The sequence below is a fragment of the Terrapene carolina genome, unplaced genomic scaffold (genome assembly GCF_002925995.2).
Source record: "Terrapene carolina triunguis isolate 2854851 unplaced genomic scaffold, T_m_triunguis-2.0 Scaffold35022, whole genome shotgun sequence".
Classification (NCBI taxonomy): domain Eukaryota; kingdom Metazoa; phylum Chordata; order Testudines; family Emydidae; genus Terrapene; species Terrapene triunguis.
The window spans coordinates 11994395-12009432 of record NW_020699373.1 but is presented as its reverse complement, the minus strand read 5'-3'; the positions used below and the strand labels follow the sequence as shown (position 1 = coordinate 12009432).

General features: G+C 43.5%; 1 protein-coding gene across 1 annotated transcript in view; it reads left to right on the top strand.

The window, feature by feature from the left end:
- Window positions 1-15038, top strand: part of LOC112118934 (glutamate receptor ionotropic, NMDA 3A-like) — an 82633-nt gene that overhangs the window by 15238 nt on the left and 52357 nt on the right. The window contains exon 3 of the mRNA XM_026646388.1: window positions 13371-13972. Coding sequence (XP_026502173.1) covers window positions 13371-13972 — 602 coding nt within the window. The remainder of the gene's footprint in view (window positions 1-13370; window positions 13973-15038) is intronic.

The following is a 15038-nucleotide window of genomic DNA, read 5'->3' as shown; positions in this document are numbered from 1 at the left end:
AACTGCAAAATGAAGATAATATTCACCCCACTTTGTTAACTAAGGGTTGTGCATTCTTAGAATGAAAGGCGTTATCTGAGGTGCTTATGTAGCACCTCACACTCTGTAACGTGTTTATCCTGGGAGGTCGGACAGTGCTATTATCCCCATTTTACAGATGGAGAACTGAGGCACAGAGAGGCTAAGTGACCTACTTCCACAGGAAGCCTGTGGCAGAGCAGGGATTTGAATCTAACACCCAAGTGTTAGGTTAATCCCTAAGCACTGGGCCATCCTTCCTCTCTCCTCTATACGTGTACAGTCCTAGATCATCATCATTACAACGCTGCTGATCACAGCCTCTCGGGTTTTGATATGTACTTATTGGAAACTCTGCTCTTGTAACATGCTCAGGGCTCCAATCCTCTTGTCTTGACAGAGGCAAATCTCCCTTTGACTAGAGGGTCATGCCCTGATTGTGTGTCTGACATTCCAGAATCCCAAAGCAAGTTCCAAACATTACTAAAAGTTAGCTAACTTACAAACATTCAAATGTGCTGATATTGTGTCCCCTCATGTTTCTGTTATAGTGAATTAATTTGGGCCTACGTAAGAAAAACTTGTGAATGGTGATTAAAAATTAAAAGTGAATACAGTAACGCCTCACTTTGTCGTTCTGTTCCTGAAAAATGCGACTTTAAGCAAAACGATGTTAAGCGAATCCAATTTCCCCATAAGAATTAATGTAAATGAGGGGGTTAGGTTCCAGGGAAATTTTTTTCACCAGACAAAAGACTATATTTTTATATATATATATATATATATATATACACACACACACACACACGCACAGTATATGTTTTAAACAAACAATTTAATACTGGTACACGGTGATGATGATTGTGAAGCTTGGTTGAGGTGGAGGAGTCAGAGGGTGGGATATTTCCCAGGGAATGCCTTACTGCTAAATGATGAACTAGCAATTGGCTGAGCCTTCAAGGGTTAACTCTCTCATTCTACAAGGCAGCACGAACAGGAGGGAGGGGAGACAGCATCAGAGACAGAGACAGAGACACACACCGTGTGGGAGAGAGGGAGAGATGTGCATTTCCCCTTTAAATACGCTGACCCTACTCTTAAGTACACTGCCTTGTTAATTAGATCAGCTTGCTGAGACGGCAGCTGCTGCAAGCTCCCTCCATCCTGAGCCCTGGAGTGTCCCCCCTGCTCTATGGAAGATGGGGTAAGCGGGGTGCAGGAGCAGGGGGACACCCTGACAGCCCCCCGCTTCCTCCCTTCCCCTCCGCACAGCAAGCAGGAGTGTCAGGGAGCAGCTCCAAGGCAGAGGGCAGGAGCAGCACATGGCAGTGGGGGGAGGGACAACTGAACTGCAGGCAATTGATAACCTGCTGGGCAGCTGCTGCACAGGGAACTTAGGGGAGCGGGGGGCTGATAGGAGGCTGCAGGTCCACACTGGTTCCAAGCCCCCACCAGCTAGCTGCAATGGGCTGCTCTTCCTGCAAGCAGTGGACAAAGCAGGCGGCTGACAAACGACGTTAGAAGGGAGCATTGCACAACTTTAAACGAGCATGTTCCCTAATTGATCAGCAACGTAACAACGAAACAATGTTAACCGAGACGACTTTAAGTAAGGAGTTACTGTATAAGTTACCAGCCTGCACTGAAATATTTAAAGGCTTGATGATCTCATTTATAGGTTATAAGTCCTAGGCCACGTAGCTGATGAATACAACATATAGAACAAGGAGTAATGGTCTCAAGTTGCAGTGGAGGAGGTCTAGGTTGGATATTAAGAAGCACTATTTCACTAGGAGGGTGATGAAGCACTGGAATGGGTTACCTAGGGAGGTGGTGGAATCTCCATCCTTAGAGGTTTTTAAGGCCCGGCTTGACAAAGCCCTGGCTGGGATGATTTAGTTGGTGTTGGTCCTGCTTTGAGCAGGGGGTTGGACTAGATGACCTCCTGAGGTCTCTTCCAACCCTAATCTTCTGTGTTTCTATGATCCATATAGCCAGATCAAGCTCTTTGAGGAATAAGGTGAGAGACTGAAGGGAAAGATTTTCTATCCCAAAGTAATTAATTGTATTCAGAGGAACAGATCCTGCAACCTTTCCTCATACGAGCAATCTCACACTCAAAAAAGAAGCCTGGTTGAAGCTGATGAGATTATTTATATCAACCACAAATGCTCAGCTGAGTAAAAGCTGTAGGCGTGGGACTCCGAAGATGGAGTCAGAAATAGGATTCGGTTTTAATAAATCCCGTTGCCAAAATAAGTTTGGGGTTAGCTGAAACGGACGAATTTGAACACTGTAAAATAGAACATTCAAGAGACATGAAGGAATAGCGCATACATGCCTGGCAAGCTCTGCACTGGGAATTAGAAAAGAAGAGAGGCTGAACAGTTGATGTCGTTCTAGTGTCTCTTCGTAGCAGGCACAGAGTGCCATCTAATGGCCTGTCAGAGCGAAATGTCAGGGCTAGAGTCAGCGCACGTAGCTCAGTGTCTGAATTGTTTGACTTTATTTAGTCATGTTCGAGTCCCGGCACTGCTCAATATTGTTGTGGGGGTCGCAGAACATGTATTTGTGAAAGAAAAAGGAAGGTTCATATTTGTCACGTCATTTCTGCCAAGATCCGTGTTGCTCTGGTTTTAAGGATGGAAGCTAACAATGTTCTAGTTCTTTGCTGAATGTCACAACAGTCCCTGAGGGGAACAGTCAAAGAAGGGGTGAAATTCTGCCCTTGTAAGTGGATGGCAGGGGCAGCCCTGGATCAGCTCTACAGTCACTCTGTTCCCTTGGGCAGATAATTCCTTTTTCCTCATTGCACAGCCCAGTTACTCAGCCAGGGCACAGGCGATGCCCCTGAGTTTTCCAGCATGGTGCTTATTTTGCCCTTGTGAAAGACTCAAAATGGGACACCCACCTTTTAGCTATAAAAAATGCAAAAGCAGTTAATGAAGGAGATGAGGCTGGATTAACTTCTGGGGTTTTCCTAGGGACAGTCCTTGAGCCATTCACTTTTAAAAACCATGTCACTTGACTTTTAAAGATGATGTTTCAAGCATTTGGACTTTCCTCCCCCAGCCAACTGTAACTCTTGTTTCTAATTTCCCAATCGTCTAATTAAATCCTTAGTGTCTTAAATAAAAACTTCTAGCTGGGATTTTAATGGTTGTTCCTGATTTTATGCCAACTATACAAACATAGTGTTAACCTTTGTGGCAAACGGCTGATGCTACTGTGGTGGGTCCCGCGCTTTTTCTTAGTGTGGTGGGTTGGGGCGCCACCCCGTGTCCCTGTTCTTGGGTGCTGCGGGCTCCACTAGTGTTCCGGGAAGGTGGGAGAGGAAGAAAGAAGGGAAGGTGTCAGGGTCCCAGTCTCTTCAGCTCCCCGGGCTTCTTACCCTCTTCTCTCTTGGGTAGGGTTACCCTTGGTCCTTGATGCTAGGGGGAGTTCACAGCAATACGCCTCCAAACTCTAGTCATCTCTCCTTCTCCCCCTCTCTGACTGAAGCAGGGGGTTTTATTAGGTCTCTGACGGGGCCTTAATTGGCTGCAGGTGCTCCAATTGACCTGTAGTAACCTTTCCCTAGCCTACAGGGAACCAGACCTTGATCAACCTAGGGCTTACATACCTCCTCTCGCCCACTCTTCGTGGAGCAGTGGGCACTGTCCGGGGTTCTCTGCTCGGTGTCCCCTTCTGGATCCCTAGTTTGGGCCCTTTGACCCCCACATCTGTTCCCGTTTTTGCATTTGTTGCCCCCCGAACTCGGTTGGGTTCTGGGTTTAGTAGCCCCTCCTTAGGCTGGGGGAGGGGCGTTTAGCAGTGGGCAAGCTAGCGCTCGCCCATGTCCCGGTGCTCAAAAGGACTACTCTTCGAGGAGCAATGGGTGCTGTCCAGGGTTCTCTGCTCAGTGTCCCCTTCCAGTTCCCTAGTTTTGGCCCTTTGACCCCCACACCTATTCCTGTTATTTCTTCGTTGTCCCCCGTAATCAGTTGGTAGCAGCACCACATTGCGCACAGGAAGCAAATGTCCTGCTGGCTTAGCGGTCAGGGGAAGGTCTTAGAGTAAGACCAAAATTGTTCCCTTCTGTCACGCGTCTGACCCTGTAAAACCCCTGTTCCTCACAGGTGCTTGAACACCCTGGCTTGAAGTGGTTTCCAGGGTTTACAGTCTGGTTCAATGGCTCTCAGCACCCCCTACTATAAACATGGTTCCAGCCCCCATGCTGTTACCCGGGTATCACATTTTGCCTCCTGGCACTTGATTTACTTTTAAATGATTTGACGGTATTTTATATCCAGAATATGAAAATGCAGCCAAATCAATGAGGTATTTCCTCAGAGCAGAAGCATGTAACCCACTCTAAAAGTTCAACCTTAACTGTTGGCCCAGTGAAGAAGGTGGGCACTGCAAACAGCATTTCAATAGCCACCAGTAAAACTGGCCAGCTGAGGAGCACGCGATTCCCAGGATGTTAGCGGCAGAGCTCTGAGTTAGCAGAAATCCATGTTTCCTTAAGAAAAGGATTACATCATTGCAGGCCATGGCACTTATTCCCCCCTCCCCAAATGTACAGCAAGGCAAAGGAGTAGTAACTTGGTTGAAGTCAATGTAGTTGCACTGGTGTAAACCAGTATGACATCAGACTTATTCTCCCTATTACAATAGTACCCAGAGTCCCGAAATGAGATCAAAGCCCCACGGAGTTAGCCACAGCGCAAACTCGTGAGGCACAGGCCCTGCTCTGACGAACTGTCTAAACAGATAAGACACGCAAAGAACGGGAGAAAGGAAGATTTATTATTCCCATTGCACATATGGGGGACCGAGGCACAGAGAGATTAAGTGACTTGCCCGAGGTCATACAGGAAGTCTGTGGCTGAGCAAGGAATAGAACCCAGCTTTTTTTAGTGCCAGTACAAAGCTTTGGCCACAAATCTAGTGTTACTTTCTAGAGTCAGGCTCCGTAAGTTTAATGTTCATAGTGTAGCAAATATAACGCAGTGTGTTACATGTACTTTGGTATCATACTTAGGTTTGGTGTTTTATAGACATTAACTAACTACCTCATAGCACTTCCATGAGGTGGGTAACTATTCTTAGACCCATTCTGGAGATGAGAGAAAGTAAGGCACAGAGAGGAGATGTGACGGGCTCATGATTAGGGCCCTACCAAATTCATGGTCCAATTTGGTCTATTTCATAGTCATAGGATTTTAAAAATTGTAAATTTCATGATTTCAGCTATTTAAATCTGAAATTTCATGGTGTTGTAATTGTAGGGGTCCTGACACAAAAAGGAGTTGGTGGGGGGGGGTTGCACGGTTATTGTATGTGGGGGGGGGGTTGTGGTACTGCTACCCTTACAGCTGCAGAGTGGTGGCCGCTGGCCGGGAGCCCAGCTCTGGAGGCAGAGCCACCGCCAGCAGCAGCGCAGCAGTAAGGGTGGCATGGTATGCTATTTCCTCCCTTACTTCTGCGCTGCTGCCTGCAGAGCTGGGCCCTCAGTCAGCAGCTGCTGCTCTCCAGCTGCCCAGCTCTGAAGTAAGCAAGCAATACCGCGACCCCCCTAAAATAACCTTGTGACCCCCCTGCAACTCCCTTTTGGGTCAGAACCCCCAATTTGAGAAACGTTGATCTCTCCCGTGAAATCTGTATAGTATAGGGTAAAAGCACACAAAAGACCAGATTTCACAGGGGAGACCAAATTTCACGATCCATGATGCCGTGAATTTGGTAGGGCCCTACTGATGATCAAATGCAGTGTCACTGGCTCAGAACAGACTGGAAACCGACTGCGATAATTCCGACTCCCAGGTCCCTGTTTTAACCCCTTCCCAATGTGTTCTCTCCAGGTAAATGATTGATTGAAACATTAATACAAACAGCCTAATTCGCTGTCTGTGCAAGATTGTAATATTCTAATATTGTAGAGCTTGACACTCACTTCCCACACATGAGAGTCACTATATGCAAGGGAGATTTAAAATACACTTTAACAATAAATCCGTTTGTTAATTGTAATGGCCTATATTGGGGGAGAATAGATATCATGTCTCATGGTATCTTTATGAAATTTCTCTCTGTCATTGACCTTTAAAAGTCTTTCCCCAAACAAAGAACACCTTGAAGTTTTGGAAGTAACATTATTTATTATCATCTGTAAGTGGCGATGTGGATAAATAATGGATCTAACTTTCCAAAAATGGCTGATGGTTCATATTTTTGGCAGGTTGTTTGACCTTGTGTGGAGCTTTACATATGCAGATTAGTTTGGTGCATTTGTGTGTAGTGTTCAGATCTGCTGAGCAACCCTTAGGCAAGATAAGAGTTTGGTGGAAGGAGAAATAATTTTCGAGATCAATTCAGACTGGCCCTAAATTAGTCCAAGCTATGAGGCTGTTGTGTTATCTTTGTTAAACAAACAGTAGATACCTTGTTAAGATCTGTTTACATGTGCTGCTCGGCCAATTGACAAACTCCTCTTGATGCAAGGATCACAAGAATTTTAGCTAGTCTAAATTACCTCCTCTCAGAAGCTTTAAAAATGCCTTTAACAAATATTTCAGCCATTATTTTTGAGATCTTGATTGCTCCACACACTGGGCTAAATTATGCTCTTAGTCCCATAGGTGTATATAACCAGTACAGACGGGGAGTGGCTGCTATCCCCGCTTCTTCAGTGGTGGGTACCACAGCACATAGTCTTGCCTAAATTACATCCTGATCACGCAAAGGGCTTAATTTAAGCATATGATTAGGCCCAGGGATCCCTCTTCCAAGCAGTCTGCCCCAGAGAATTGAAAGAGAATAATATTTGCTGGGCATCATTTACATCTAGTTAGCAAAAGGACATCGGTATCTATACTTTTAATTACACTAATGTAGCTTGAAGTTAAACATGACTTAAGTGCTTTGCTGGAGTAGGGCCTTCAGGCTACGTTAATGGGAGTTGGACAAGGCCCCAAAGTCAAAGGGAGTCTTTCCATGGCTATATTGTAAATTGGATTGGGCCCTAAAGCAAGATTCGCTCAGACCCCAGCCCCACCTGCCCATCAGAGAAGAGAGTTTGTCCGGGTGCTTGACCACCTGCAGCACAGCTCCTGCAGAAGACTTGCTGGAAGGTGGAAGGATGTACAAAGTGTAACACTGAGGATCCTACCCAGCATGCCATTCCAGGGCCCATGGGAGATGGTACGCTCCCTTCCTCTTTTGCACACCTGCCTCCAAGTCCCTCCTCTCAGGGGAATGCCTGAAGGAAACTGGAGGATGAACCTTGCAAAGATTCCAGATTCATAAAACTTTCCGCAGGAGGGTTCAGTTTGGATGCAACCATTTTACACATATATTTGCTTTGACACCAAAATCTTACTGCTAGAGCTGGGCAGAGAAAGGTCATTCCATTTTGTGGATGATTTTGATATTTAAAAAATTCTAATTCAGAGAGAAGGGGAATAGAGCCCTGACTCTGGGCCAGTTCACCTGGTGGGCTGCCCTGGGACCATAGGTCCTGGAAGCCCGAGGAACCCAGATGGCTGAGAAGCCACAAGCCTAGAAGCCCAGGCTTCCCAGCAGCCCACCACACGGGCCACCGTGTGGCCTGAAACCAGGCAGGTTCCCAACGAAAACCCTGCCTGGGTTCCATCTGAACTTTGCCAAAATCAAACCGTCTCTGTGAAATGTTTTACTTCCAACAAACTGGTACCTTCCAGTGACCAAATGTGTCGCCAGAATTTGTCTGACCAGCTCTACGTCCTACATTAATTAAAGGGAAATTTCAAAACCCAACAGGTCCCGCTAATGAAAATAATGACTCTTGGCCATGTAGCACTGTGTAATCATGTAACGTGTGGGCCATTAACTTTCAGGCAATGTGGCTTCAACTTTGTAAATTCAACTACAGAATACAAAGCTTCTCAAGTCATGGAAACAACTGCCTTTCCTTGCTCACAACGGCCATTTCGGAGTCACTCCTGAGGTGCGAGTCCCCAGGGGTGCTTTGAACGCTGTGAGGTATATTTTTCCTCATGTACGAGATTCCCACTGAAGTCAATTTATAAATATGTTCCCCTGAGCAAATGCATAGTTGAGCACTGCTTCAGCCCCAGAGAATCACTGGAGAATAATAGTTGCTGTGCATCACTTACTTTTACACCTACTTGGCAAAAGGGTGTTAGCATATGTACTTTTAATTATACTAATGAAACTGTAATAATGTAACATAAAATGCCTCTGCAACAATGCCTAATCAGTGTTGCAGACTTTGTTGAACAGATAAAGGGCCGGATCCGCAGGTAACGCAAGTCAGCCTTGCTCCATGGAATTCATTGGAGCTGGAAAGATTTACATCTGGCCTCAAAGAAAACTGAAATGGAGACTCAGCAAATGTTACCAAGCCTGATTTTAATGAAATGCAAATAGGGTTTCATTTGTTAAATGAACCAGCCGTTCTTATCTCAAGTAGCAGGGCAATGAATACAAGCCAATAAAACTGTACTTGTGGCGAGAAGCTAAGTGATAAAAAGGGACTTGCCAAATACGTCCTCTGATCTAGGAAACTGAAAGACGCCACAGATCATACAAAAGTTAATATTAATATTTCATCAGAATCAATGGGCTGCGCCAGAGCCCATTGAAGTCAGTGGAAAGACTCCCACGGTCTCTAATGGCCTATGGACCAGGCCCCATTTGAAAAGAAATTTAAAATTCCGGGTCAGGTCCTCAGCTGGTAGACAATGAAATCATTGGATTTATGCTGGTTTATACCTGACTTTCCATGTTCAACAAAAACAAAGGCTAATGGAGTTTGATGACAATCAAGTGCTAATCAACCTTTTTTTTTTTTAATTGCTAATCATCAGGCTGTATGATAATGCAAGTACATTATTAAAAAGAGATAAAAAAAATAATTAGCATATATATAATGTGGTTTAATTCTTTTTGGTGCAATAAAACAAGTTGTGGTGTGAGTTATATGATCTTTAATTATGGTTTCAAGCCAAACTGGGACAGAGTAATTGAGTGGCCATCTGCATTTTGATTTATAGATTAGGCAGTTTAATTGGAACAATCACGTTTTTAATAATTTCCAATTTGAGATAAATATGGAAGCGTTTTCCCTCAGAACTTTTATAATGATGTCTTGAACATAGTTCAATACACTCCAGTAATTTAATAAATCTGCTGCTCACTGATACCATTTTATATTTGTGTGTCTGAAATATTATTTAATTTGGTAAAAGGCTTGGTCATGAAATTATCCAGCCTCAATGGCAATCACTAAATAAGTGAGTCTTTCTCAACAGTTCTTCATGTCCAGGCAATAATTTGTTGATTAATTATTTCAAAGAGTGATGATTCTACAAAAGCACTGAACTTAAAAATGTGCTACATGATGCCAATATCCCACATCCTGACCATGCCTCCAATATGGAACTAACCCTTCAGGATCCCTATGGCCCAGCTGGGCCTCCAGTTCATAGAATCATAGATTATTAGGGTTGGAAGGGACCTCAGGAGATCATCTAGTCCAACCCCCTGCTCAAAGCAGGATCAATCCCCAACTAAATCCCCAAATGGCCCCCTCAAGGATTGAACTCACAACCCTGGGTTTAGCAGGCCAACGCTCAAACCACTGAGCTATCCCTCCCTCCAGTTGTGGAGGAAAAATGAAGTCTTGTGGGGAAACTTGGAAGCAGCCTTCAAACATCTGCAATGCAGTCACAAAGCCCCACCCCAGTCCAGAAGACTCTGCTCCCCTTCTGGAGTAGTGATGGTATGGAGGAGTGTCCTTAGGGGAGGCAATGCCAGGAGGAGAGGCAGGGCTCTTTTCGGATGAGTGACAACACCAAAGCAGAGCTGGCCATCAGTTATCTCAACTAGAAGAAAAGGTTCCCACCGTAGGGCCATTGTGGATTGGTGGTAAGACAAAGCCCTATGTAACTGCCCGAAGTCCATGATGGTATTCATGTGCAGGTCTCAGAGTTAGCCAAAAGAGGTGTAAAACCACACCTTGGCAGAGAGCTCGCCATTGTGAAATTTCATGTGCATCATTGTTTCGGTAAAATTCTGGAATAAGGGTTTCAATAAGTACCCCTCAAAATTATTTTGGTTCCTTATTAAAAAGAGAGTAGTAAACAAATAACCAGTACTTAGTGCTAAAGCCTCCCACTTAGGGTCAGCTCATTAAACATTGTCTGCAACTTCATGCACAGGCATGTTAGATTTCTATATCTATCCTAATGTGATTTTTGTCCCTGATTCAGCAAAGCACCTCAGCACATGCTTTACTTTAAACCCAGGTGTCAGTTCCATTGAAGTCAGTGCGATTTAAGCCCGCGTTAAGGCTGCTAAGCAAGTGCTAAAGTCCTCTACTGAATCGGGACTGTTAAAAGGCTCTCTCAGTGAAACAACACTTTCACAGTTAAATACTCAAATGCATGTTCCAGTCTATGTTTTGGAAATATAGATTTACCATTGTATGTGCCTGAGGTCAGATTCAAGTGCCTTCAAGTGAAAAGGAGATGAGAAACTTTACACTGCAAATAGTAAAGTGAACTAAGGGTTGATATCAGGGCCGGGACCTTTTTTTAAGGTTTTGATAGAAAAATCAGACAAGCTGATTTAGTTCCATATCAGAATAGCTTCTGGGATTTCTGATTCTCTCTTGAATATATCTGGCACAAAAGCCAGCTGCATTTTAAAACCCCAGATTTGGAAGGGACTCCCTCTCCAACTTTCACTATTTAAAACCATTTAATTATGACAAAACATTAATACCTGAAAGTGGCTGCTGTCCATGTGTAGATGACTACTGTTTTTTATAAAACTGTAATGGATCATGGTTTCAGTACTGCTGAAGTCAGTGGAGAAAAACATACTTGACTTTTCTATGTTAAAAAGAAGGTTTTCAAATTGAATCTGTGATCAGCTCTATCCCATTTCACTGGCAGGGATGGTGCCATCTAATCCCAGTAAAACTCAATAGGACCAAACTAACACATCCAGCTGTCTCAGATGTGCATTAGGACTAGACCCTCAGAATGCAACCATACAACCATAGGAGAAACTTAGGGACCAATTTTCAGAGTAGCAGCCGTGTTAGTCTATATCAGCATCTGATGAAGTGGGTTTTAGCCCACGAAAGCTTATGCTCAAATAAATTTGTTAGTCTCTAAGGTGTCACAAGTACTCCTGTTCTTTTTACAGTCCACTTGTGGGGTTTAGAGTGCCTCCAACTCCCAGGTAAGTCAATGGGGGTTGAATGCACTCACTACCTAACAGGAAGTGCTCAGTATCTTTCAGGATTGGGCCCATTAACCCTAATTTCTAACATTCATCAGTACTTGTTTTTCCTGCCTCATCTATGTGACCCTGCTGGCACTACAGTCAGTGTTAAATCCGATTGGCTTCAATGGGATGAGCATCACATTCCATGGGACTGCTGAGAGTGAGACGAAGTGATAGTTTCCTTAATTTTTTATTTGTTGGTTTAATGCAGTTTCTCTTTAAGAAAATAACCCTTTACTGCATTCAGTGTAGTGGAAAGGTGCCAAATTGATACCCCTGAAGACTAAAGTCCCCCGTTTATTCAGAGATCACGTACAACATGGGCAGTGGCAATCAAAGCTTCCCCCTGACCTGCAATGAGTCATCCCTAAGGGCCTTTCAAAACTTCCTTAGGAGGCTTCCAACAAGGAGGCTACCTTGTGTGGATGTTCCATTTGTACTGCTGTGGCACCAACATAGTCAAGATGTTGTAGTACAAACACACTGGAAGACACAGACTCTGCTCCCAAAAGCTTACGTTGTGCTGTTTTTCCTGAGGTGGACACCTGTGCACTAAGGATTGGACCGAGCCCGTCAATCTCATTCCCCATAGGCTACCCAAAAGGCAACAGATGGTCATAATAAAGCACTCAATCATTCTCCCTCTGAATTTCATGGCCAAAGTCCCATTGACTTAGGAACATAGGACGAGAAGGCACCTCCTGGGTCATTGAATCCAGTCTCTGCTCCTGCAGGTAATCCCATCATATAAACCCTTCAATGGGAGCAGGATCAAACTCCAAATTTGGTGGGTTTATATATATTTAGCACTTAATTTATTACAGGTCTGATAACTTCATTTTATATAAGCAACACTATGTTTCAGTCTGTGTATTATACTGTAATAATTACAGTTCTTGGGTTTCAGCTGTATGCTACCAGTACAATGCATGCACTGTTGTGTTATTTATAAATGTAGAATTTTCATTTATTATTAATTTAAATGGGTGAATTTCTTGAAAAAAAGAATATGCATATGGCTCGGATAACTATCCGTGCATCTCTAAAACGTATAGTCTGCAAAAATCTAGCTGAAAAGCTCATGAAAACAGACTGTCTTGTGAAATTTCTGGCACCTCCACTTCTGATCCTGGATAGAAATAATCCGAGAACAGCTGTTCTCATGGGATACTAGCCCTTCCATTTGCAAAGGCAGGCAGAAACTGAAGCCGAAAAAACACTTATCCAATCATTTCAGAGCCTCAGAAAAGGTTTAGCTTGCATTCAGTTTGAGCTTAAGTTTGAGGACAATACTTTATCGGAACCAGTTCACCTATCCCAAATTATTACACGGGATTTTGGTTTTCCAAGTTAATCAAAAGCCTATCATCAACAGACAATATCTCTGTGGTGTGGGATTCATTAATGTCATATTCTTGTTAATTTGGTAGTTTGTCCTTTACCAGAGAGTCAGTCACATAATGTCTTATTGCTAGTACAAGATGAGTATTGATTGTGTGCCATGATCTATTTAATTAGTTTATTCATGTGTCTATGTAAAAGAGGCCCTGAATACCAAAACCAAGAGATAACAAAAAGAGCTGAAAACATTTTTAATTATGGTATTCTTCTAATCTAACTCATGAGTTTGCATTAACTTCAGTGTAGCTTAACTGATTTATACCAGATCCTCAGCTGCGACTAGTGGAGATATACCAGTTTAGAGCAGCTGGGGATCTGACCTGCATCGTGGGATAGAGATGGGGAGCAATAACTTGGGGTCTTTCATTTATTCTTCAACATACAACATTTGGATCAAATTAAATAATGTAACAGTGTTCCATAAACTCTCAGTAGTTTATTTTTTATTTTGTGTAATTTTGGATCAAAGATATACTCCAGATTCTACACTGATTTAGACCCAGTAGTTCCCCCAAGAAAGCTGTTCAAAACTGAATGGGAAGTCAGAATTTATTCCAGTGCACTTAATACACACACACAGAGTAGGCCAAATAATACTTGATAGAGGAAGAAACACAGTAAGTTTCTGGTCCACCTTTTCTAATCAATATCTTTCATGTCTTTAAATGCAGAATCCCCTTCACCTACAACTGAGTTTAGAAAATTCATTAAGCTCTGATGCGGATGTCACTTTCTCAATCCTGAAAATGAACAACTGGTACAATTTCAGCTTGATGTTATGCCAAGAGTGGAATATCACAGATTTTCTCTTCCTCACGCAACAGAGTTCCAAGTTCCACCTGGGCTCCATTATAAATATTACCACAAATCTCACTTCGACTAGTGACCTTCTGAACTACTTACAAGTTCACCTAGAGAGCATTAAAGACACAGTGTCAACCATGGTTATGTTTGGCTGTGACATGGAGAAGACAAGGAGGATTTTTGAAATAACCACCCAGTTTGGCGTGGTGCCCCCTGAACTTCACTGGATTCTTGGGGATTCACAAAACGTGGAAGAACTGAGAACAGAGGGTTTACCGTTAGGTCTCATAGCTCATGGCAAAACGACACAGTCTGTTTTTGAGCATTACGTCCAGGACGCAATGGAGCTTGTAGCAAGAGCTGTGGCAACAGCTACATTGATCCAACCAGAGCTAGCACTTATTCCAAGTACGACAAATTGCATGGACATAGAGGAAACAAATCTCACTTCAGGGCAATATTTATCAAAGTAAGTTTTTCCTTTTTATTTTTTCTCCTAAAGACTGTTTTGTGAGTATAAAATGAAATCTCCATTTTTCTCCCATCTTTGAACCATTTAGTTAACTCAACACTATTCACTGCTTCATCTTACTTTTATATTCGGCAGTTGGTATTTCATTGTGCTTAATTACTTGCTAGATTGCGATACCCTTATTCAGGACAGTAGCCGCGTGCCTCATCAGTAGTCCCATTGAAGTGGTTGGGACCACAGTGTGAGTAAAGATATCAGAGTCTTATACACAAGCCAGTTTTCAGGCCAAGTTGTAACAGGAATGCAAATTTACAATCATGTATGATGGGAAAAAAGTCATGGCCAACCTCATATTTTCAGGGAATCCAGGATGCCAGAAGGGGCAAAAAAAATCAGGCCAAGAACATTCCCAAAGCCAGAATGGGTCTGAGGGTGGAAAACAGGTCTTTCCCTTCAGTTCCACTGCTGGGGGTGAGTGTGTGAGTGGGGGGAGGGGTTAGACAGACAGAGAAATGCATCTTGAGTGCCACCCCTTTCTCTGGTGCAGGTTAGAGGGGGATTTGGCTGAGAGATGATGAAACTGTGTAGAATTTCCAAAAATGCAGAGCCCTCACCCTCCTGCAAGCAGTCTGTCATCTTGCTGGTGCTTAAGGCTAGCCTTGTAAAATGCTGCACACTGCGCAATCACTGCAAAAATTCTACCCTGGAAATTCATTTCTAGTTGTTTGGTGAGTGAAGGAAGTGGAAGGAAAAGAGGGGTCACCAAAAGAGGATGTGGTCTGTATCTGCCTGGGTAATATTTGTTGTAGATTTCTCTGCCCATAGTACCCCATTATTGTGAAACAGAATCACATACATGCATGGGCGGGCTTTCCCCCCCCCCCCCTTCTTTCTTGTGGTTGTTAATAGTTTTTTTGAACTGCACTTCACCTGCCTTCCACACGGCAGACTTTTTTTCAGGATTCAGGTGCAAATCCATTGTGGTTTTGGTGTGCATGTTCACAGTTCCTTCTGGAGGGTATCTATCCTCTCTCTTCACAATAATGATAAGATGAATCTCTCA